The sequence below is a fragment of the Chlorocebus sabaeus genome, chromosome 15, assembly GCF_047675955.1.
Source record: "Chlorocebus sabaeus isolate Y175 chromosome 15, mChlSab1.0.hap1, whole genome shotgun sequence".
NCBI classification, from domain to species: domain Eukaryota; kingdom Metazoa; phylum Chordata; class Mammalia; order Primates; family Cercopithecidae; genus Chlorocebus; species Chlorocebus sabaeus.
The window spans coordinates 62,454,793-62,480,611 of NC_132918.1; the positions used below are offsets into that span (position 1 = coordinate 62,454,793).

Consider the following 25,819-nt stretch of genomic DNA (forward strand, 5'->3'; position numbering starts at 1 on the left):
AGAAGAAATTGTACTATTCTAGTACAACTAGAAGAAATTGTACTCTTCTTTGTTTGCTCTGGTGGATGTGATGTGTCCCAGGGCAATAGCTTTGCCCCTGCATGCCGATGGATCTCTGAGAAGCTTTCCTTCTAACCCCTGCATCAATCCCTGGATTGCATTTTTTTCCCTCAACCCCAAGCAGTGCCAGAGTTAAGGATAAAAAAATAGGATTAAAAAATAATTTTTTTCTGCAAAGTTATCCTGAAAAGTGAAGAACCAGCACAGTGTAGGGGAAAGAAAATTGATTGAGAAGTTACTCTAAAAAAAAAAAAAGAGAGAGAAGTTACTCTTAGAATTGATCACATTTTTCACATTATGTGATTCAGCTTGCATATCTTTTAACATTCAGTGCAATTTACTAGACAGTTATTACCAATTAAAGTTACATAACTACATTTTTAAATAGCTCTGTAGTATAGGAAGTCAGCAGGCTCTATAATGTGCTGAATATGAAACTACCATATCCACAGTTGAGAAACAGTTTTCATGCCAAATTTTGCCACTTAGGTACCATTATAATAGATCATAAATTAAAATTTATTAGCATCGTTATTTTCACTAGAATCTAAAGGATCACTAGTGTAATTTATAGGAGCTCAGTGTTTACCATTAAGTTTTTCACTACTGGAGAAAACTGATGAATTTTATTGCTGTTTGCATTGGACACAGATGTTGATTGTGGCTTTATATATTTACTTTGAGGAAATATTTTGGTAGTAGTGAAAAGACTTTGCCAAAAGAGTGTTGTTGTGAAAGCAGTATTGTATGCCATTATGGTCTGATGATTTCACAATTAGAGACGCCATTGTTTTAAAGGCAGATGTAACCCATTACATTGAATTATTTGGAACCTTTAACCTGACCTTTGAAAGCTTCATTTTACAGAAATTGGAAATTTGTTGTCTTTACACGTAGCTGTTTTGGGTGCTGTAGGTTTATCCACGTGGCAAATAACAGGAGAGTGTGAAATAGAAGGAATCAACTGAATAATTCCAGTCATAACATGCTTTGAGTAAGGTCATTTGATCTTTTTTTTAAGATAAAAAATTCTGGAGATTATGAGGATCATTGCTTCAAATTTGTACTCTTATGTGAATACATGTACAATACTTAAATTATCATTTTAATTAAATTGGTGGGCTTTAAAATTAACACAAGACTTTGAGAAATGTTTTTTTCCCTATGGGTGTGGGGATGCAGCCTTCTGAAGCTTTTTGAGAGGACAGCTGTCTGTCTTTGACAGTTTCCCAGTATATCTTGGGCATCACATACGTTTGGTTGTGCATCAGTTAAACAAGACTCAGAGGGAGTGACGTTCATTCTGTTTCTTCTGTGATAGGATTATCTTTCAACAAATCCTAAGTGTTCAGAGTATTGCAGTGACACATTTTGATGGTATTTCTCTTTGTTGTTCTTTCATGAAGAAATAATTTCAGCCTGAAATGTATTTATTGAACAGGATCTAATGTAAAGTGTACAAAACTCGAGGCAGTGTTTAGAGCAGTTTTCAAATATGAACTCATCTTATAATTGTAACAACCCTGTGATGTAGGTACCATAAATAACATTTGGGGAATAGGTATTATTTTGATGGCTATTTTACAGGTGAGGAAACCAAGGCACAGAAGACATGCAGTGCCAGCGCACATCTTGTGGCACATAGTATTTCTGTGGGTGATTCCTAAACTAGAAAGTTGATAAACTATTGAATTATTTTGTGTGGGTGATTCCTAAACTAGAAAATTGATAAACTATTGAATTATTTTGTTCTACTCTGGTATAAAGAAAACCATTTCACAGCTATCAATAAAAGTTCTTTGCATGCTTGATTTTGCTGTTTTTTTTAAACAAAATTGTATTACTTATATCTATAAATTATGTAGTTTTCATTTCTTCCCTGTCTCCCAGTTTGTCATTTCTCTTTTTGATAGCCTTAAAATTTCCTTCAGAGCTCTGTAAAACATTTATCCTCTGCCTTTACTCTGGCATTTAAGGTTGACGTTTTTTCTTAGGAAGTGATAATCTTCCTCTTTGTCTTCTAAAGTTTATTTTAATAAGGCCATGATTCTAAACTTCTTAGAGGAAGGGAGATGAGTTTGCAGATCCCTTTCAGAATCCAATCACAGCCTTGTGGAGCCTCTGAAACTCAGCTGTGACCTCTCAAACACTAACATCTAAGTTAGAGATGCCTTTGTCTTTGAAAGCACAGGTGAATTTAGGGACTATAGTCCTTTACAAGAGAATAACTTTTCCCAGAAAACTATCCATTATACGTAGTACATTTGCAGGCTGGTGGCCAAGTAAACAACTTGTAGCTGTAAGTGGATCACCTGTAATCCATCTGAACTAGAATTTTCTTTTGTTTTTTTCAATTGATACATTATAATTGTATATATTTGTGGGAGTACATGTGATATTTTGATACATGCATACAATATAAAATGATCAAATCAGGGTAATTGGAACATCAGTCGTGTTAAACATTTGTAATTTCTGTGTTGAGAATATTCCAAATCTCCTCTTTTGAAATACACAATAAATTATTAATAACTATAGTCAACCTACTGTGCTGTCAAACTCTAGAACTTATTTCTTCTGTCATTTTGTACCCACTAACCATCTTCTCTTTATTCCCCTCCTTCCTACCCTTCCCTAGCTTCTGATAACCACCATTCTACTCTCTACCTCTATGAGTTTAACTTTTTCAGCTCTCGCATATGAGTACATGTGACATTTATCTTTCTGTGCCTGATTTATTTCATGATGTCCTCCAGTTCCATCCATGTTGTTGCAAATGACAGTATTTTGTTCTTTTTATGGGTGAATAATATTCCATTATGTATACTTACCACATTTTTAAAATCTCTTCATCCATTAATGGACTCTCAGATTGATTCCATATTTTGGCGATTGTGCATAGCTCTGTGATAAACATGGGTGTGCGGGTATTTCTTCAATGTACTGATTTCCTTTCTTTTGGATATATACCCAGCAGAGGGATTACTGGATTATATGGTAGTTCTCTTTTTAGCTTTTTTGAGAAACCTTCATACTGTTTTCCATAATGGCTGTACTAATTTACATTTCCACTAACAGTATACCTTTCTTCACGTCTATACCAGCTTCTGTTTTTTGTTTTTTGTTTTTGTCTTTTTAATAATAGCCATTTTAACTGGGATGCAATGATATCCTCATTGTGGTTTTGATAAGCATTTCCCTGATGATTAATGATGCTGAGCAATTTTTCATATACTTGCTGGCAATTTGTATTTTTTTTCTGAAAATGTCTATTTAGATAATTTGCCCATTTTTTAATTGCTTTTCTTTGCTGTTATTAATGCTTCATTGGACGAATAGTTTGCACATATTTTCTCCCATTTTGTAGGCTCTCTCTTTTCACTCTGTTCATTGTTTCTTTTGCTGTTTTTACAAATGTAATCCCATTTACTTATTTTTGTTTTTGTGACTTGTGCTTTTGAAATCTTACCATAAAAAATAATCTTGCCCAGATGAATGTCTTGAAGTATGAATTGTTTCTCCAGTGTTTTCTTCTAGTAATTTCATAGTTTCAGGTCTTACATTTAAGTCTTTAATCCATTTTGATTTGATTTTTGTATACGGTGAGAGATAGGGAACTAGTTTTATTCTTTGCATATGGATATCTGGTTTTCCCAGCACTTTTTATCGAAGAGACTGTCCTTTCCTTAATGTATGTTTTTGGTGCCTTTGTTGAAAATGAGTTGGCTGTAAATACATTGATTTATTTCTGGGTTCTCTATTCTGTTCCATTGGTCTATGTGTCTGTTTTGATGTCAGTACCATGCTGTTTTGGTTACTATAGCTTTGTAGTATATTTTGAAGTCAGGTAGTGTGATGATGCCTCCAGCTTTGTTCTTTTTGCTCAGTATTGCTTTGGCTATTTGGGATCTTTTGGGGTTCCATATGAATTTTAGGAATTTTTTTTTTACTTCTGTGCAGAATGTCATTGATAAGGATTGCATTAAATCTGTAGATCATTTTGGGTAGTATGGACATCTTAACAATATTAATTCTTCTAATGCATGAACACAGGATGGCTTTCCATTGTTTCAGTTTCATTAGTGCTCTATCATTTTCATTGTGGACATATTTCACTTCTTTGGTTACATTTATTCCTAGTTATTTTTATAGTTATCATAAATGTGATTGCTTTCTTGATTTCTTGATATCACTGTTGGCATATAGTAATGATACTCATTTTGATTTCACTGTTGACATATAGTAATGATACTAATTAGTAATGATACTAATTTTGTATCTTGCAACTTTACTGAATTTGTTTATCAATTCTAAGAGTTTGTTGATGGAATCTTTAGACTTTTTAAAATATGAGATCATGTCATATACAAACAAGGACAGTTTGACTTATTTCTTTCCAATTTGGATTCCCTTTCTCTCTTTCTGTTGCCTAATTACTCTGGCTAGGACTAAAAATACTGTGTTGAATAAAAGTGGTAAAAAAATGGACATCCTTGTCTTATTCCAGATCTTAGAGGAAAGACTTTCAATTTTTCCCCATCATCTGAACTAGAATTCTTATTGATGTTTTTCTATATGTGACTTTCTTTTTTCTTTGGCTGCCTCAAAGCTTTTCTCTTTAATTGGTTTTCAGCAGTGTAACTATGATATATCCAGATGTGTGTGTGTGTGTGTGTGTTTGTGTGTTTGATCCTGCTTGAGCTTCTTACTCTTGAGCTGCTTAATTTGGAAAATTCTAGGACATTATCTCTTCATATATTTTGTTGCCCTATTTCTCCTTTTTTTCCTACAGGGACTTTTTTTTTTCATATATGTTAGACAGCAGCTCTTAGATGCTCTGTTTTTTTTTTTTAAATATGTATATATTCTTTTGTTTCCTTGTATTTTCATTTGGATAATTTCTATTGACCTATCTGCAAGTTTACAGATTCTTTTCTTGACTGTATTTAGTCTGCTTATTACCCTATCAAGGAATTCATCATCTCTGATGTGGGGTTTTTTTAAACCGAATTTCCTTTGGACCATATTTTGTAATTCCCATCTTTCTGTGGAAATATAACCATCTGATCATGCACATTGTCCACTTTTTCCACTAGATCTTTTAACATATTAATCATAGGTGTTCTAATCTTCCCATTTAATAGTTTCAGCATCTTCTGAGTCACTTCTAGAGTCTGGCTCTATTAATTGCTTTATCTCTTGACAATGTTTTTTGTTTTTGTTTTTGTTTCATTTTGTTTCTCTTTTTACTTTTTTGGTATGACCTGCAATTTTTATTGGATACGATAATCATGGTTAAGAGAGACTGAAGTAAATAATGTGCTCAGAAATGGGCATGTCTCTTCTTCCAGGTCATTAGTGTAGGGAAGATTGAGTCAGTAATTGAACCAGGTTTGGGATTTGTGTTGCCATTGTTGCCTTCATTGTACCACTGCCTTCAGATTTCTCCACTGGTGGGCCACTGTCACCTTGTGTTTAGTGTGTTAAGGAGGCAGGTAGTGTACTAGAGGGTTTACTTGGAGTTCCTGCTCTGCCCTCAGCTTTCAACTGTGAATGCCTGTGTCAGAAAGGGATCTCTTCCCATGTTCTCGTGCCTCCTATAATGGTAGACTGCTTGCATTTTGGTACTAGGCTTCTGGGGGGGTCAGGGAGAATTTTTGGTCCTGCTGGTCCAGTTTCAGTCTTAGGCAGCCCTGTGCACTTGGGCCTCAGGAATGGGCCTTCTCACCTGTCCTAACCTGCCCTGCTCCCTGTGGAAGCCAAACTCTGCCTGTATCTGTTTTGAATTTGGGCAGGTGATAGTTTTCTGCCACTCTCCTGGTCATAGCAGAGCTGTGCTTTTGTTGGTGCAGGCTCCTGATTACAAGAGGTTCTGCTACCCTCTGGGGCAATGGATCTTTGTCTGGTTCCAGAAGTGGATGGATTCTGCTTCTACCCTTTTCCCAGTGTTCCTGCTCAACCCCTAGTTTTTCTCAGGTTTACCCATAGAGAAGATTTACAAATGAGTGCACTCTTCCTGTGTCTGGCACTCCCAGTTACCCTAGATGGATATACTAGGCCACACTTGGCTTTTAGGAATTCCTTAAAATTTTATCTGATTTCCTCTTACCTGCCTCCATGGTGGCCACATCTTCTTCCCATGCTCCACCAAACCCCAAATAGTTTCTTATGTCCTATTTCTCCTTGGAGGGGCGTGTCACTCGTTGAAATTCAGTTCCCTTGGTTCCTGTGTGACCATGGCTCTCTGATAGATACAAGAACAGTTATGATTTTATAGATTATTGGGCTTTTTCTTGTTAGGGTAGAAGTGATACTCTGTTTTGGCTTTCTGTATTGTAAACCACCATCTGAACCTTCCTTGCACCCGCTTTATGACTTTTTAAGTCACCCATAGGCTCTTAAGCCATTAGCAGATCTGAGCCCTCATAGACTCTGCCAAACTGGGGCAGGGGTGAGCTTTTGGAAAACAGAATACAGTAGAGGACATGACAGAAGAGGAGGGCCCACGGAGGAGAGGCATCCACAGGCCAAGGAATTTCTGTTACTTGAAATAAAGGGCCCTTCCACGTGAGCAAGAAGCAGCATTTAACTCTACCTAGCTTTCCTTTATGTTATTTTATTCTTTTTCATTTCATTTCATTTCATTTTATAAAATGACCTTCAGAGTGACTGTCTTGCTCCAAATTCCCCCTTTTCTTATTTTTTCTCATCTTGGAGAGCACATCAAAGTTTTGAAGATGTGTGAAAAACCTTGCAAGGTAGCCCTTATGTGCCTGGCATGAGTTATTCTTTCAATTCAGAGTTATTGTTATTGAGCTGAAGAAAGGTCAGGCCTTGCTGTGCTCGTTTAATGGACCTCAAGTTCTTTCTTGGGGTTTTTTGTTTTGTTTTGTATTGTTTTGTAAAAGAGAAATTTTTTTAACCCCCAGTTTCTCAACCGTCTAATTCTGGATCCCCCTTGATAAACATGAAGATCCCCTACCTTTCTTTAATGTTACTTATATTTCAAATTAAATAACTTGATTCAAGCAAACCAGAGAGATAAACGGCTGCTTTGAGATAAACGGCTGCTTTGTTTTCATACTACACCCTCTCCCCATTCTAAGCCACCCTGTGCTCACACCCCAGCCCCACACCAGAATGACTGCTTAGACTTGGTCACTGTTTGGCCAGGGTATTGAATCTGGATATTGAAACATCATTTGCTCATGATTTTTTTGAGGAATAATCAAACAGAAAATGGGAACAGATGAGTCTTGAAAGACAGGAGTCTTTCAAGTGGAAGTCTTTCAGGTCTTTCAAATGGAATAGGAAACGAGGTAATTTTCTTCCAGCAGGGCATTAACTATCTGTGTGCCCTTAGACAAGACTGCAACTCCACAACTCGGTTTCTTGTTCCTCTTCTCCAGAGCAAGCTAAATCAATTGAATCAGTGCCAGACACTTTGTTGCCAGCAGAAGAAATGAAGTTCACCTGTTCCTTATCCCATTTCAGGATGAGAATTTATGAAATTACCCATGCCCATTTATGAAATTGCCACTACTTAAGTATCCCAGATGGTAATTTTAGTGGCCTCCTATTTTTTAGTGACAGCCTTCTATTAAATAAAGTAGGCAGTTATGTTAGAAAGATGTATGTTTTTCCATAGGACTCAATATGGCTACTTGTATTTTTAATGCTAAGTATGAGTTCTATAAACATTTTTATTTTCCCTGAATTTGCTGTGGTGCAGAATGTTTCCCTAGCCTCTTCCTAGTTCATTGCTTTACCTAAAATCATTCCTGGTATGAAATTGTTATTCTGTAAATAAGTGTTGGCTAATGTACAAATGAACCTTTGTTTCTTTCTAGTTCTAAATTTTATGATTGTCAACAAATGCAAAATTTCAGGGTTGATATGGAGGTAGGTTCTTTGGAAGCAATTTTCTTCCAGTCTGGACATTTTTTGTGTGTTCTTTCTCTTGAGGTTACTAAGTGCTAATAGAGTAGGAGATTTGCACCAAGTTTCCAACTTTTGTTGTATTCACCATTCAGAAGCTTTGGGTGATGAGTACTCCTTCACAATGTAACAGCCAACTCTGAGAAATCATTTATACTATTTTTAAAAAGTGTTTTGAGGCACAACTGTCTCAGCAGAAACCTGCATTTTTCCTCTGGTTTTAGATGGTTAATGCAAGTAAGTATTATGCATTTAATGTTCTTCCAGTTAGAAAGCTATATGTATATCACATGTAGTTTGAATAATTTCCATTATTTAGTTTAAACTAACTTGCATTACAAGGCAGCGTAGACAATAGATCCCAGCTCTCTGCTTCTGACCGGCTACTCAGCTTATTCAAGTATTTGATCACTGCCAGGCTGAACAATGAAAACCAAGTTGAAATGAGTAAAAGTGGGATAAGGATTCTAGGAATTAGGCAATTTGGGGCTCAATCTCCTGCCATCGAACTCCAGTTCTCCTTCCCTCCCACACAAGTGCTTCTGTCCTCCCCATCCTTTTCTCCTGGCTGTGTAAGACCAGTTCGCCAGCTTCTCCTGTAGTCACATCCACTTGTTGCTCCCAGCCTGAGATTCTGGTCCACCCATTGATGAGTGCAAGCTCACATCTGTTTCTCTTCCTTTTTGGCCTCTAAACAAGCATACTCCTCTGTCGGTGTTTTCTGATCACTTTATCTGCTAGTGAGGAAGGAGAAACAGATTCAGGCCTTAGTGTGCTATGGAGAGGACAGACGGTTCTAGGTGACAGCAGATGGAGGGAGAGAAAGAGACGGGAAGTCTCTGCTAAGGGGTGTCCTTGATGTCATTATATCTGCCTGTGCTTGGGTGGTCACCATGTTCATGTGTCTGCAATTGATGACCAGAAGTCTCCATTCAAAGCCTGGGCTGCTTTGTGAAAAGCATGGCAATGTTTTTAAAGCCACGGTATGGTGTTTAAGCTTAAACATATACCAAACATATTTATGGTATGCACCCATACATGGGTATGTGAGCATGTGTGTATGTTATTAACTTACTTTGCTATTAGGCCTTTTCCCTCTTAATAAAAAAGAAACCTATTTATCTGAAATATATCATTTATAACAAATTAGAAAGTGTAACCAAATATTAATCAGCCTATAAAAATGAAAGAATAAAAGATTACAGTGTTGAGAAAATACTATATATTTCTTAATGGCTCAGTGGATAAATACCTCCATATATTTTTGTAATTGTTCTACTAATGTCGTCTTTGAGACACAATATATAAAGATTATAAAATTACCTTACTGAGTCAGTATATTGCCTTTATCAAAGGTAAATGTGCCTTTTAAAAACTAAAGACTTATCGGTTGGGCACGGTGGCTCATGCCTGTAATCCCAGCACTTTGGGAGGCCGAGGCATGTGGATCACAAGGTCTTGAGATCAAGACCATCTGGCTAACATGGTGAAACCCTGTCTCTACTAAAAAAAAAAAAAACTAAAGACGTCATTCTGAAAAATAGAAAATTTATACATTTGTTTCATGTCCTTATGCATGGCTGATTACAAAACTAATTTCATGCTAACTCACTCGAACTGATATAGTACAATCTATGCTTTAGGGATTTGGAATGGCTGTAATATAATGTATCTTACAGATACAGTTACCACAGTTTTTATGTATTTTGCACTTTATTGTTCTGAGGATATAGTTGTAAAGAAATATTCTACCTTGTGGCTTTTATGTTTTGTCTTGGCACTCAGATCACAAAAGCTTCTATGGTTCATTTTGAAACTTTGAGGAAAATGATACCCATGTGATTTAAAGTTTAAGTTTAATTACCTTCTGCAAATTGCTTTTGGAAGTATAGGTAGTTAGAAAGTAAAAGTGGTTTTAAATTTCAGAGATAGAGTATAGCATAATAGCTTTTTAAAATATAGAGATTTTCTATCCAGAGCAGGAAAATTAGAATTGCCTTTGGATAATATTTAACAATGTTCTTTTCTTTGTCATGAAAGTGATATAATTCCAACTCACATCCCTATTTCTTATTTATGAATACAATGAATACTGAAAAATTTGTCATAGATTTTATGCACATACTGAAAGGCAGTATCATCTTTTGGGTTTAAAATTGTGAAATATCTTTTGAGGTAATTTGAGCATTTTTTTTTTCAAATAGTAAAGATCTCTATACAAGGAAGGACTTAAATACACACACAGATGTGGATGTCAGCCCCTTAAGATGAGAACATGTTACCTTAAGCAGGAAAGTTGAACAGTGCCTTATTGGTGATGCTAACTTCTTTAGAAATAAGTGCTGCCTAAAGTTTTAAACTTAGTCCTTTTAATAATCTGTTAATATTAAAATACAAGGTGACACTGTTCTAAGCATTGGTGTATAGTAATAGGTTTTAATAAATCCAACTCTATGATTTTAGAAGCTCCAACAACTATAATCTAGCCCTTCATCTCAGACTTACATGTCTATCTGATGTATATTGATGACTGATCTAGTATGAGACTTTGGAGAGAGGAATTTCTGCTGGAATTCCCATTTAACAGATACTTAATTAGTTGGTACTTAGCTGTTTCTTATCATTTGGTACAAATAGTTTTCAGAAATAGTCTAGACATCTTAGCCCAAGTAGTCAGGAAATGGTTTTTAAACTTTAGTGTACATCCCCCATCACATGGAATGCTACCTTGAATGTAAATTCCTGGGCACCAGCCCCAGGGAGCTGGTTCCATGGGCCTAGGAATCTGCATTGTAACCAGGGGTAACCCAGATGATTCTGAGGCGGGTGGTCTGGTGACAAGCCTTTGAGAAGTATTGGTGTAGGCGGTGTACATAGAAACAGGGCCTGTTTCATGGTATATGACCTGTACAGTTGCACAGGTTTCACACTGACTCAGAAGAGCCCTGGGCTTCACTTAGCTCTTCTGTCACCTTGAAATTCTTAATAATTTTTAATCAAGGAATCCTGCCTTCTCACTTTTCTCTGGGCTCTGAAAATTGTTTCTTTCTTTCTATTTTTTGAGACAGAATCTTGTACTGATGTCCAGATTGGAGTGCTGTGGCAAGATCATAGCTCATTGCAGCCTCAATCTCCTGGGCTCAAGCAATCTTCCCATCTTAGTCCCCTGAATAGCTAGGACTACGGGCACGAGCCACCATATCTGGCTAATTAATTTTTTTTTTTTTTTTTTTTTGAGATGGATTCTCACTCTGTTGCCCAGGCTAGAGTGCAGCGACACAATCTCGGCTCACTGCAACTTTTACCTCCCGGATTCTAGCGATTCTCCTGCCTCAGCCTCCTGAGTAGGTGGGATTACAGGCACCCACCACCATGCCTGACTAATTTTTGTATCTTTAGTAGAGACAGGGATTCACCATGTTGGCCAGGCTGGTCTCAAACTCCTGACCTCAGGTGATCTGCCCGCCTTGGCGTCCCAAAGTGCTGGGATTACAGGCATGAGCCACTATGCCCCACCAACATTTTTTTTTTTTTTTTGTAGAGATGGGATCTCACTGTATTACCCAGGTTGGTCTCAAACTCCTTGCCTCAAGCAATCCTCCTGCCTTAGCCTCCCAAAGTGCTGAGTTTATAGGTGTGAACCTCTGTGCCTGGCCTGAAATTGTTCTTCTTGATAAATATGAATTGCAGTTATCCAATAATGATTTCATACCTGTTGGTATTAGGTTGTCAACTCCAAGGCCAATTCTGAGCTTTGGAGATGAATGAGTGTCATTCATCACAGGACCTAGAATAGGAAATCTTAATAGTATGATTTGTTTTCAAGGAAATTAAATTTCTATTCATAATCTTAAACATGGAAACCTATAATATTTATGTTATTCTAATATGCTGTCTTTTTTTCTCTCAGGATGGTACAAAACAGAAGAGGGAACGGAAAAAGACGGTCTCATTCAGCAGCATGCCAACAGAGAAGAAGATCAGCAGTGCGAGTGATTGTATTAATTCAATGGTTGAGGGTTCAGAACTCAAAAAGGTTCGCTCCAACTCTAGAATTTATCATAGGTACTTTTTACTGGATGCCGACATGCAGAGCCTAAGGTGGGAGCCATCTAAGAAGGATTCCGAGAAAGCCAAGATTGACATTAAATCCATCAAGGAAGTGAGAACAGGAAAAAACACAGACATATTCCGCAGCAATGGCATTTCTGACCAGATATCTGAAGATTGTGCATTTTCTGTCATATATGGAGAGAATTATGAGTCACTGGATTTGGTTGCCAACTCTGCAGATGTTGCAAACATCTGGGTTACAGGACTGCGGTACCTAATTTCTTATGGAAAACATACACTTGATATGTTAGAAAGTAGCCAAGATAACATGAGGACTTCTTGGGTTTCACAGATGTTTAGTGAAATCGATGTAGATAACCTTGGACATATAACTCTGTGTAATGCTGTGCAATGTATCAGAAACCTCAATCCCGGTTTAAAAACAAGCAAAATTGAGCTTAAGTTCAAAGAATTGCATAAATCAAAGGACAAAGCTGGTACCGAGGTCACAAAGGAAGAATTTATTGAGGTTTTTCATGAGCTTTGTACTAGACCTGAAATTTATTTCCTTTTAGTTCAGTTTTCAAGCAATAAAGAATTCCTTGATACCAAGGACCTTATGATGTTTCTTGAGGCAGAACAGGGTGTGGCACATATAAATGAGGAAATAAGCCTTGAAATTATTCACAAATATGAGCCATCCAAAGAGGGTCAGGAAAAGGGCTGGCTGTCCATAGATGGGTTCACTAATTACCTTATGTCACCTGACTGTTATATATTTGATCCAGAACATAAGAAGGTCTGTCAGGATATGAAGCAACCTCTGTCTCATTACTTTATAAATTCATCTCATAATACATACTTAATAGAGGATCAGTTCCGAGGTCCCTCCGACATCACAGGATATATTCGAGCTCTTAAAATGGGTTGCCGGAGTGTTGAATTAGATGTATGGGATGGGCCAGACAATGAACCTGTAATTTACACAGGCCACACCATGACCTCTCAGATAGTTTTCCGCAGTGTCATCGATATTATTAACAAGTATGCATTCTTTGCTTCAGAGTATCCTCTTATCTTGTGTTTAGAAAACCACTGTTCCATTAAACAACAGAAGGTAATGGTTCAGCACATGAAGAAACTTTTAGGAGACAAGCTCTATACAACATCACCCAATGTTGAGGAATCTTATCTACCATCCCCAGATGTCCTGAAAGGGAAAATACTAATTAAAGCAAAGAAACTGTCCTCAAATTGCTCTGGGGTAGAAGGAGATGTTACTGATGAAGATGAAGGAGCAGAAATGTCTCAGAGGATGGGAAAAGAAAACGTAGAGCAACCCAACAATGTGCCTGTGAAGCGATTTCAGCTTTGTAAAGAACTATCTGAACTGGTCAGCATCTGCAAATCAGTTCAGTTCAAAGAATTTCAGGTGTCATTTCAGGTTCAGAAGTATTGGGAAGTCTGTTCGTTTAATGAAGTGCTTGCCAGCAAGTACGCCAATGAAAATCCAGGGGACTTTGTAAATTACAACAAGCGTTTTCTTGCTAGGGTTTTTCCCAGTCCAATGAGAATTGACTCCAGTAACATGAACCCTCAAGATTTTTGGAAATGTGGTTGCCAAATTGTAGCCATGAACTTTCAGACACCAGGACTGATGATGGACCTGAATATTGGCTGGTTTAGACAGAACGGAAACTGTGGCTATGTCCTCCGGCCAGCCATCATGAGGGAGGAGGTCTCCTTCTTCAGTGCCAATACAAAAGACTCTGTCCCAGGGGTCTCACCTCAACTTCTTCACATTAAAATCATCAGTGGGCAGAACTTTCCCAAGCCCAAAGGATCAGGTGCCAAAGGTGATGTGGTGGATCCTTATGTCTATGTTGAAATCCATGGAATCCCTGCTGATTGTGCAGAACAAAGGACAAAAACAGTGCACCAGAATGGAGACGCTCCCATTTTTGATGAAAGCTTTGAATTTCAAATCAACCTGCCAGAATTGGCCATGGTGCGCTTTGTAGTGCTGGATGATGACTACATCGGGGATGAATTCATCGGCCAGTATACAATTCCCTTTGAATGTTTACAGACGGGCTACCGCCATGTCCCCCTGCAGTCCTTAACTGGAGAGGTCCTTGCACATGCTTCCTTATTTGTCCATGTGGCTATTACTAACCGAAGAGGAGGCGGGAAGCCTCATAAAAGGGGCCTTTCTGTGAGAAAAGGGAAGAAATCCAGGGAATATGCATCTTTGAGAACATTGTGGATTAAAACTGTGGATGAGGTATTCAAGAATGCCCAGCCCCCTATACGGGATGCCACAGATCTGAGAGAAAACATGCAGGTGCGTGCTTGTGTTTAATTATTTACTCAATGGTTTTCCTACTTAGTACATCTCCATAGTTTATAAATATATTGGTTTTTTAAATAATAGTATATTTATGTAGTTTTTAAATTCCAATTAGTTATTAGAATGTTTACCACTAGTCTCTTTTTTATCATTTAAATTCCTAAATGTACAGTTGGTGTTGAAAATATTGATTACATATTAGGATAAGTGAGTCTCGTTGCTGTGTTACACACCTTCGTCCCAGTTTCCATTAATGACTGCTGAACAGTTCCTTGTTTTTTCTAATAGCATACATAGGAATCTCTGGGATTTCTGAATATTCCTTACCTGGAACACAAATTGATGATCTATCAAAATAAAAAGGATATAAGTCAAAGTAAAATGGATGTGATCCAGTCCTTTCTTATGAAGCTGTAATGCTGAGGAGATGGGAAGCCTTTAAATGAACTGTAAATCTATGTGTATGCAAAGTGAACCTCCTCTTGATTTGAGAGGATAGCTAATTCTGTGAGTAAAAGAGGTGCCTGTATTTATTAGAAGTTTAAGATAGTAATTACCTCTGAAATATATAATGGCTAAAAGCAATCAGTTAGGAATTACATTTTTAATTAAGGATCGCCCACACATCTAGCCATACACTAGGACCCCTGAGTGACACAGAGCTAGACAGCAAGGACCTGCCTCATGGAGACAGCAGCCCTGACCTGTCATAGTGTGTGAGAAGTGGTGTGTGTGTGATAAGTGCTCCATGTCTGTTTATTTTGTATTTCAAAAAATTGTATTTTAAAATGACCAATGAGAATGATGCCAACAAATAAAATCTGACTGAGAAAATTCAACATATTTTCCCTATCTGCTAATTCTGTGTATACTTCATGAATAAAAAGACCTTCCCACAATAAGGAAATTTGTTTCTTTTCTCTTAAAGTAAAAGCATAACAGACATATGAAGGGCTTTTCCCTGTTTCTGAGGGTGAAGGTGGTTTGGTAAACCCTCAGCTCTGAGCAAGTGCATTGTCCACTGCCCAGTGGCTGCTGGGGTGTGTGTGACACAGAATTCCTTTGAGGAATTGTCAGAGCTCAAGCATTGTCTTTTCCAAAGCCTCATCTGCACTGAACCCGACAAAGCAGTCGGTAGTGATACTGAATGAGCAGCTGCCATGCACAAGCAGTCTAGGCCATGAAGATGCAGTGGTGAACAAACAGATTGACTGCCTGCCATCAAGGGCTTGCATGCTAGTTGGGGGCAGGCAGTGGGAAGGGGAAACAGACAAGAGGCAGGCAGATAAACAAATAGAACAACTGCAGATATGAATGTAAGTGGTGTGATAAAAGTGACTGGGGAACCGCACTTTAAATATCACAGTCATGATTGATTTCTGTAACTGAATATATCAAAGTGATTTGAGCCAATGATATATAGTTTGATGTCCATATTTAAAGCAATATTAATACAAATGAAATGTTTAAATTTAAAACTAAAGTGTTGTTCATTCCCAAGAACCTGGGTTATTTGAGAGCAGAAGGCACAGGCCTGCAGGGCCTAGATCCACCCCCTCTGCCCACGTGCCCAGCCCAGACCAGGACCCAAGTGTGCCTGAAATAGCCCACCTGACTCTTATTATGATTATAATTGGCCTGTTATTACTCACGGTGACTCAAAGCCTGGGCCTTAACATCAACAGCCTTCAGGTAAAATCTTGACTCCTTCACTTACTAGCTGTGTGACCCTAGACAAACAGAGAAGGATTATAGCCAAGGCTCAGTCTTCTCATCCATAACATGGCTTGCTGTGTGGATTAAATGGAAGTAATGTGTAATAAATATGCCTAGTATGGCTTAGCACTTGGTAAGTGTTCAAAGAAGGCCAGCTCATGGCATTTTACAGTGTTGAAGGTTTTTCTTTCGTGGATATTTAAATGGCATACCTCTGGTGATTAGAAAAAAGAGAGAGGCATTGAGATCAGCAGTGACTCTAATAGGGGAAGGTCGCAGGTAACCAAGGTCCCTGCTGGGCAGACTCACCAGAGAACAGTAGCATCCTCAAAGGTTCTTTAGATTTTGAGCCAGCAGGCATAAATAGATGAGAGATTCAGGTTTCCACCTTGCAAATATTTCTTTCCCTTTTGTATGGCTAGTATATTTGATACTTATTTTAAACCAGATTGGATTTTTCCCCCCCAAATCTTTACCCTCTTTGAATGCAGAAGCCGTTCTCTCTGTTTGCTCGTAGTTGCTTATCCGCATCAGCACTACTATGAACTTTGGGCTGAAAAGAGGTCTTGCCCTTCGGAAGAATTTGACTTATTTGCATTTTCAGTACTTTTGATAAATTGGTGTTACGAATGCCCATAATAGCATTTACTTTGGATAATAGCCATTTTTCCCAGGATGAAATAATCATTAGCCAATTCTGTTATAACACTGCTAATAACTGTTGTACCAGGTGGTTCAAACGTAAACAGATATATCAAATATAATATCCATGAGAAATTGAAACCCCCTGTTAATTACAAATGCTCCTTTCATTCCATTTAACAGAATGCGGTGGTGTCATTCAAGGAGCTGTGTGGTCTGTCCTCTGTGGCCAATCTCATGCAGTGCATGTTGGCGGTGTCCCCCCGCTTTCTGGGGCCTGATAACACACCCCTAGTGGTCCTAAATCTCAGTGAGCAGTACCCCACAATGGAGCTGCAGGGAATTGTGCCGGAGGTTCTGAAGAAGATCGTAACAACTTATGACATGGTGAGTTGTCCTTTGTCTTTTTACATAGCCTGGGTGAGAGAGATGTCCTAAGACAACACATCAGACATACTTTGGAGCTTTTGCTGAAGTGCACTTTCCTATTTCATGCTTCATTCACCTATGCTGGAGAAATAATTCCCCTGACCTTGCTGTATTTGAAAGAGATTAGCATGTTGTTGTTTTCGAAAGCAGAATTCAGAGACACCTCAGTTGGATTAAACATTAGTTAGCTTCTCAACTATATCTGAATTGATTTTTAAAGGGTGCACTATTTTCCACACAGATGTAGGAAAGAGTTTTTAAAAATCTGCTCCTGCAGCCAGTCATTGATTTATTTGTTTTCATTTTATTTTCATTTTTTCAACTGGTAAAGGCAAGCAATTTAACCTAAAAATGTAATGCCATGAGGGGCCTGTATCACACGACTCTGCACCAGGCAGTGGTTTCCCTTCTTACGGCAGCTGCTCTGTGACACCTGTACTTGTAATCAGCTTAACACTAATAGGGTATCCTCAGGATACCTAGAATATTACATTTTTGTACTTAAGATTTACCTTGAATTTTCTTAATCACATCCTGCTCTTATTGTAATTTTTTATTTACCGTAACTCTAAGAGAGATTTTAGTGGGTGAAGGACACCCATTTAAAGTGTATGATGTAGTTGAAGCTGTCAGTGACTCTTCAGCCTATCAGGGTTAAGGGTGGTGTTGGACACTCCCCTCCCAGATGGGCCAGGCTGTCTTCCAGTACTATTTAGAGTGCCTGGGGGTTAGTACCTCATCTGCTACCTCCTCCACTCCAAAAACACAAGCTAAGACCACTAAGGTTTCTTCTGATGTAGCTTACCGTGCTCAAGGATAAAACAGGATCAGCATCATAAACCTAAACAGAAATATTTTTGACTGTTTTATAAGTTGTCTGAAAGCTGTAATTTAGACGGATTTATGCAATTCAAGGGAAAGAAAAAAGACGTTAGGCCAGCACTTCTCAAATTGTGACTACTTCATAGGTTTCTTAGGATGTTAGTAAATATCACATACGGGAAGGGTTTCATAGGATATTAGTAAATATCACATGGGAAAATAATTTTTTATTTTTTTCCTTGATTAAATAATTTTGGGAAATACTAGTTTGAACAAAAGTAATCAGTTTCCAGTTTCACAAATTGACTTGACCATTGGAATTCTATTTCTAAAAACAAAGGTTCTGAAGAGTATATTTTGGAAAATGCTTCTGTAGTCTTTGGTTGAGTAAGTCTAGAAGTACAAGTCAGAAGAATGCAATGTTTTAAACAGCTTATGAGTTTATTACTTTTAAAAAAGTGATATTTGCACTTTTCGTAGATTCCTATGAAGTAGTCACACATTGTAGTGGGGGCTGTTTCCTTCTTAGCGTTCATGGTAACCTTAAGAGACACCAGGAACTGAGTACTGGACACTGCAAGCAAATTACATACAGTGGCACCCTCCTGCAGAGAGGAGGGAGGCCAGGTCAGTTGTCTGATTATGCTGGGGTGCTGAGTGCCACTGTGCTAAGTGCCAGAGGGGGCCACAAAGACTCATACAAACAGCCCCATCCTCGGGGAGCCATCGAGTCCACCAGGAGAGAAAGCAAGGCCGGGGACCAGCATCAACACAGCAAGCTTATGCTGAGATTCCTTTGGTGGGGAAATGGAAAAAGGGGTAAAAATGGAAAAGTTTGAAGAACTTTTACATGCTGTGACCCAGACTGCCTGGATAGTTCTTGACTTCTTAAGTTTTATGAGACAAAGCCAAAAAAAGTAACCAATATTTATAGACGTTTTTTAAGCAAAAGCCACTAATAAAATCACAGACCTGTTTCATTGACCAAAATCTAGTATGATTTACCCCCTAAGACATTTCTTTGATTTCTGTGATAGTCATACAGTGGCGTTTCTTCATGGCAAGCTTTTTAACAGGGACTTCCTGAGAGTAGGGTGGTAGTGCCCCGTGTAGGTGATAACAGCATAACAGGGCAGGCCAAGTTCAGGGGCTGATTTCTCTTCCATCAGGAGTGTGATCATAGCTGGATTCTCATGGTCTGTGTTAAAAGTCCTTATGGCCACCAGCAACCTTTACGGCGCTCACAGCAATATTCAGCTCAGGAATGGCTCTTTGCTCCTTGGTTCCCTGCTCCTTCCTCTTGGAATGGTAGTTGCTAGCACTGAATATGTAACTCTTATCTGCATCTAACTATATCATTATATTGTTTTAGAATTGACAAGACAGAATATGCTAGCTTGCTTAAAGTTTTTAAATTATAAAATTACTCTTTTATAATGTATAATTAAAATAGCTGTGCAGCCTTATACTGCCTTATTTATCGATATGTTCTGTTAATTCCATCTGGCAAAATAAGCTGATAAAATTTAAAATTAAATTCAAATTATAGCTGCAGCAATATTATAACTCTTGTAATATTTTACAGTTCTTTTAGTGACTTAATGGTTTCTTACCTTGTGACAATTTATTAAAGCTAGCCAGAATAGATTAAATATTGATGGGAAATGTACTAAAGGTCTCGGACAGCCCGTAACTCTAAATATAGCTCTTTATTTTTGTAATGTTATGTTGAGCTTGACCCAAAATTAACCTTAGAAATAAGATCTTATTTCATTCTGTTGACTTCCCATGTATAATGTGTGGAGGCGAATGAGAAGTAAAGGCAAGTTGGGAAACTCCTCCAGAACTCCTGTGTTGTGGCCAGTCTGCATGCCTAAAGTGTGTCTTCCTGTGAGGACAGTGCCATGGTACCTCCTGAAATGTACGAATGTGTATTTATGCTATCAAGATTGTGATTACTTTTCAATGTCTAGACTCTATTAATAAAATAGTATTTCAGAAGTGTGCCAGTTTCTTTGTGAAAACGGAGAATGCAGATCATTGTCCTAATGGCTCCCGTGATTACCACCAACAAACAGGCCTTGAACACTGCTGGAATTGGGCTTTTACAGGACTTGTGGTGCTCTTGTGGCTCCCGTGGTGGGGTGAGCCTGGAACTTACCTCAAGAAGGCAGGTATCAGAGCCATTCAGGAGTGGAGAAGAGGAGACATTCACACACATCCTTAGACTAGGCAGATTAAGGTAGTTTTAGTAGGAACAGGACTGGGATGGAAAGCGGAATGACCCCGTTAGCAGTGCTGGAGTCAGAGACATGAGTGTGGGATAGAAGACACCTGCTGAACTTGTGCCTGGAGGCCTGGGGCACATAGATGACCCTTCTTCCTCCCAGTAGTGAGCAAGGGCCCTGGGGTCCTCTTCTGCTAGAACCTAGAGCAAGAAAGCTGCACATAGCAACCCTAGGTAGGGAAATTGTAGCAGGGCTGGAAGGGGGCCTCATGCAAATGGAGGCTTACTGGGCCTTTAAATGAGGCATCTTTGTCCACTTAAGCTCAGTGTCCTTAAGTACTTAATCCTATGATTTAGGGACTCAACTTGTGAGGGCTCGTCTTCCTCTGGTCAACTTGTTCTCTCTGCCTCTCTTAATGGAAGTGACCCTTGAGTCCCTTTTTTCATACCTATCTACTTTTTTTCAACAGATGGGGGCTGGGCTCCATTATTTAGGCATGTGGTTGGGCTTTTGCCCACAACTCCATATTTATTGCATTAAACAGTATATTTTATTATATCATACATCATGACCATAAAGTCAGAGGGTCGAACTTTTGTACCAAATGATTGATTTGCTTTAAAGATGTCATGTTTGGTTGTTGTGAAGTAGCATATAATAGAAATTTAATTGGTTTATTTCAATAAAACAGATACAGAATAAGTTACTGCATTTTTGGTGATGAATTCAACGCCCATTTATAAGCTCTTACCATGTGCACTGCTCACTCATCAACAAGTATTTATTGAGTGCCTACTGTGTACCAGTGACTATTCTAGGCAACATGAGGCAATATAAAGATGAAAAAGACTTTTTTTTTTCCCTTGAGGAGCTTATAATTTAGTTGAAGAGATGCTACAGTATGTTTATAGATAACTGGTAAGATGATAGACAATAGATAGTAAATAGATATTTTAAAATATATAAATGAATTATTTGAATCTTGAAAGGAGAAAATGGTTAGTTTCAGGTTCAGGGATTAGGAAGATTTCAGTGAAACATTGGCCTTGAACTAGACCTGTAAGAATGAGTTGGAATTCAACTGGTAAAGAGGAGGCTATTGCAAGATGAGTTCACAGGGTGAAACATGCTCATAGGTGAAATATGCTCAAGCACATATTCTGGGAAATCCAGGTTTGGACTGTAACAAATAGTAGATTTTTTAGCAAAGGACTATGCTCAGAATTAGGTATTATGGAATTTGGGAGACTTGGAGTGAAACAGAACTCAGAGACCACCTGTTGAGCACCTTTATTTTGCACATGAGAAAATGGAAACCCTGTAGCACATCAAATTAACGACAGAACTGGAGTTGGTACCCAAGTGGTATCTCTGTCCAATTTTTTTCTGCAATCCAGATCAGAAAAATTAACTGTGTAGAATGTGCAGATGAATGATCAATACAGCAATAAAGCCCAAGTAACTTTAATAATAATAATCTGCAGTTATTCATGTGGGACTCTTGAAGTTACAGGCACCTTATTTTTTGTTCTTGTGGCTGATAAATGTAGAAAATTCTTCATTTTGCATTACTTAACATATATTAAAAGGCAGATTTAATGCACTTAAAGAAAACCATAATCAATAGATCAAATTCCACTCAAATAAATTTGATCATAAATGTCTGAACACATCGTTTATAATTTCAGAAAACAAAAATGTAAATATTTTACTTAAAATGTCTATAAATGAACTTGAATGCACCCACTATTGACAATCAAGATCAAGATTGAGCTTGTTCGCTCATGTAATTAGGGTCTGGTAAGAGAAAATAAGGAATATGTAACCTGAGTTTAAGAGAGTCCAGTGACTATCTGGATACTCTTCATAGAACACAGTGTTCTTAAGAATGGATCTGCACTGGCATTTCGGTGCAGTCCCCTCCCCCATCAATATTTGTGATTTAATTCATAATCTTTTAAAACTGAAGTGACTTTTACTATCCTTTTAATGTTGAGAGTGATAATTCCATTCTCTGCCTATCTTTATTAGATGCAGGTTTACCAACTGTTGTAAACTTGAATTTTTAAAATTGTTACGAGATCTATACTAACCTATAGAGATCAAGGAGTTAACATTCTTCCTCTATAGAGAGAAAACATTGAAAATTTAAATATTTTGTGATGTATTACATAAAAAAAGTTATTTTCTAAAGTTTTTTGTTAATTTTACTGCAGTTTTTCTGTCATGGACTATGCTTTAGTCATTGTAATTAAATTGAAGTCATAGAGAGGAGAAAGGAGAGAAGAGGAAAAAAATAAAGAAAATGAAGCCCACCTCTCTCTTACAGGCAGTACGGTGGTTCTTATACGCAGCAAATGGGCAGCCTCCACCTGTTCAGAGATTATACATGAATTCATTCTCGTCATTGTAGTTCCATTCTCTATACTTTCCATTTGAAATTATTTTTTTCAGTCATTTTTTTTGCAACTTCACAAAAGTCTTGATTTTACTTCCCTTGATTTAATTAAGAAAGCATCCTCTGAGGAGTCCATTTACCCAGTAGAGAATAGTATTTTTTAAAGGGCGGAACAAGATGCTTTGTCTGGGAGGATATTATTTGCTCTCTGTGAGTGTTTGTATATAAGTTGCTGAGTAGTCTCTTCTAACACATGACTTTAAATATTTCTTAAATAAAACAAGGTTCTTTAAATAAAATATGTGAAATGAAGATTTTTTTTTCCTTACACAGAAATGTTGGCAGTTGACATGCAGCATCATGAACATTCTGTGTTAAGTTGTTGGTATGGTTTCATATACTTTTTCTTGTTACTTTATTCAGTGAAGAGATAAATCACACTTCATAATTAATGGAGTATGCTGGTTTGGACCAAGCCAGAGATGATCTGTAATAAGGTTACTATTGATCCCCATCTCCTTTGTGGCTTCTTTTATCACTCTCCTGCCTCAGAACTTGACATTAAAACCTTTTAATTAGAGGTGTCAACTTTACCAACTTTTATAACTGTAGAAAAAAGACCAGATGGAATATTGTGCTTCGGGATAAGAATAAGCTAAAAACGAATGAAAGAAGGAAGGGGGGCGGTGGGAGATTTGGGAAAGGTAGATGCATCCTACAGACTGATGATTTGAAACCCAAAGGCTATTGTTTAATTTGATGACTGGAGAGTTCCAGCCAATGTTTCCAAAATTAGTTTCTCTGAAATCATCAAAACCATTGACGAGCCATTTTGTAATGGTTCAAGTTATCAAGCCAATGGAAGTGAAAATAAATGTTTAAAAGATACAGTGTGCTGGTAGCATCACATATATCACCAGATGAGAAGTACCAGGCCACCACGGAGTAATCAGAAGCCAGAAGATTGGGAAACCTTTGGGAGATTGTGCTTCAAGCATGTAAGTAGTGCTAATTTTAAGATTTTCCTTCCAATCCAGTTTTCTAGCTTAATATGTCTCCACAGAAAACACAGAGGAACACATATTTTAAAGTATTTTTACACACACACACACACACACCAGATACAAAGCAAGGAACAGGTGAGGAAAGAGTAGCACTTTAGGGGATGACAGTTCCCTTCAAAGAGACTTCATCACATAGCATCACAGAGCAGCTTTTATCAATTAAGTTTGATATCCAGCTCTAAATTCTCTGGGAGGATGACTTTAATAGAGTTCAACATGTTGTCAGATGGTATCCTCAGACGAGAAATGATAAATGGTATTAAGCAAACCACTATGTCATCTGACATACTAACAGTCTGATTTAAAATTGCCAAGTAAGCTAGGAAACAAGAGCTGGGGTGCCGTCCAGCCCTATTGGTAAATGAGAAATGGGACCCTGCTGTTAGCATCACTTCAGTTCCTGGATAGATTTCATTTGAGCCAGCACCACCTGGAGAACTGTTAGGGGACAGTGGTTTAGGGCCATGTATTTGATAGGGTCTCCATGGTTTTACTTTTCTGTTTAGAGCATTTTTATTGCTTTTTAAAGGGGCAAAGACAGATTGCTTATTTTTCAAACACTTTATTTCCCCGAATCTGGTAGAAAATATGAATATATCTGAAACCCAAAGCTCAAGAAAAGTTGGGGAACTTCTTTCTAAACCTATGCTTTATGGAAAAGAATACTACTACATTTTTTATAAAACTAAGATGTTCAAAGTACTGTAGTCTTTTTTCTTCCTATGCAAAAGTAGAGGAGTTACTTCCTATGTTCCCATCAAATTCCATATTGAATATTGGATTTTACTCCTATATAATTTCTTCAAGGCTTATTTTTTGATACTTTTTTCTTCTTTGATAGTTTCTCTGTGTTTCTGCAGTGGGTGAAGGTGCCTCCTAAGTTTTTGCTAAGTTCTTCTCTCTGTCAAGGACCCTTACAGGAAATTTTAAAAAAACAGAAAGAAAAGGATTTTATACATCTTTAAAATTCTGTTGGTGCTCTGGAGATAATATACACAGTTCTTTTGGTCAACTGGCAGTTTCCAAAGCTGTGAGGAAGTACTTAGCTTCCTTACCCCCATTTATTCAGTAAACTTTTTGTCTTTACTAGACTTTGAATAAATAAACTTTAATTGAGTGGAGGAGGCTGTGCTGGCTGACTTTCCATTTCTGTGGCCCTAATTCTAGTTGAGCCTTTCATCACCTTAGGCTGTGCGGCAGAGTTTGAGTTCAAACTTCATGCTCAGTCCAGGTGAAAAAGAAAATGTAACTGTCTTACCTCTCTTATGAGGGAGGTAGATGTCCCTGGATTTTAATTCTGTTGGTAAACTTCATCTATTGCATTCATTACATTATTCATTTTGGACTGTAAATGCTCAGCTCTTTAGGTAAAATGCTCAGTCTCTCTTTCCCCCTCTTCTTTCACAAAGTGGCCACTAGTTGCCTGGAGAGGGTGTGGTTGCAAAGCCTTCTTTTTATGTTCTTGGCAAAGAATGTCTAAACATCTAAAGCCACCATCCTCTCCTCCACTTTCTATTCGCCTTGAGATGGGTACATAGTGCGGGGATTTCCCAGCTCCAACATGAGTCACTCAATACTGCAAGTGGTGGGCTTCCAGCTCCTTTCCTCCTGCCTCAGAGCTGCAATTCCCTTGGCTCAGCCTTTGTAGTTGGAAGGAAGTCTCCTCTACCTTAGGGGATAACACTCTGTCATCTACAGGTTGTTTCTCCATGATATGGTTTGGTTGTGTCCCCAACCAAATCTCAACTTGAATTGTATCTCCCAGAATTCCCACGTGTTTTGGGAAGTAGTTGAATCATGGGGCCAGTCTTTCCTGTGCTATTCTTGTGATAGCGGATAAGTCTCACGAGATCTGATGGGTTTATCAGGGATTTCCACTTTGCTTCTTTCTTATTCTCTCTTGCCACCACCATGTAAGAAATGCCTTTCATACTCTGCCATGATTGTGACACCTCCCCAGCCATATGGAACTGTAAGTCAAATTAATCCCCCTTTTCTTCCGAGTCTCAGGTATGTCTTTATCAGCAGTGTGAAAACAAACTAATACACTCAATATGTCAAAATAATTTAGAAAATAGTTTCCCCTTGATAAATCCTGATTTTCAAGTCTATCATTTTG

The 25,819-nt window shown here is 37.9% G+C and overlaps 1 protein-coding gene across 1 annotated transcript in view; it reads left to right on the forward strand.

The window, feature by feature from the left end:
• The window catches only part of PLCL2 (phospholipase C like 2), a 200,000-nt gene that overhangs the window by 107,174 nt on the left and 67,007 nt on the right, over window positions 1–25,819 (forward strand). The window contains exons 2-3 of the mRNA XM_008009235.3: window positions 11,909–14,395; window positions 16,943–17,146. Coding sequence (XP_008007426.1) covers window positions 11,909–14,395; window positions 16,943–17,146 — 2,691 coding nt within the window. The remainder of the gene's footprint in view (window positions 1–11,908; window positions 14,396–16,942; window positions 17,147–25,819) is intronic.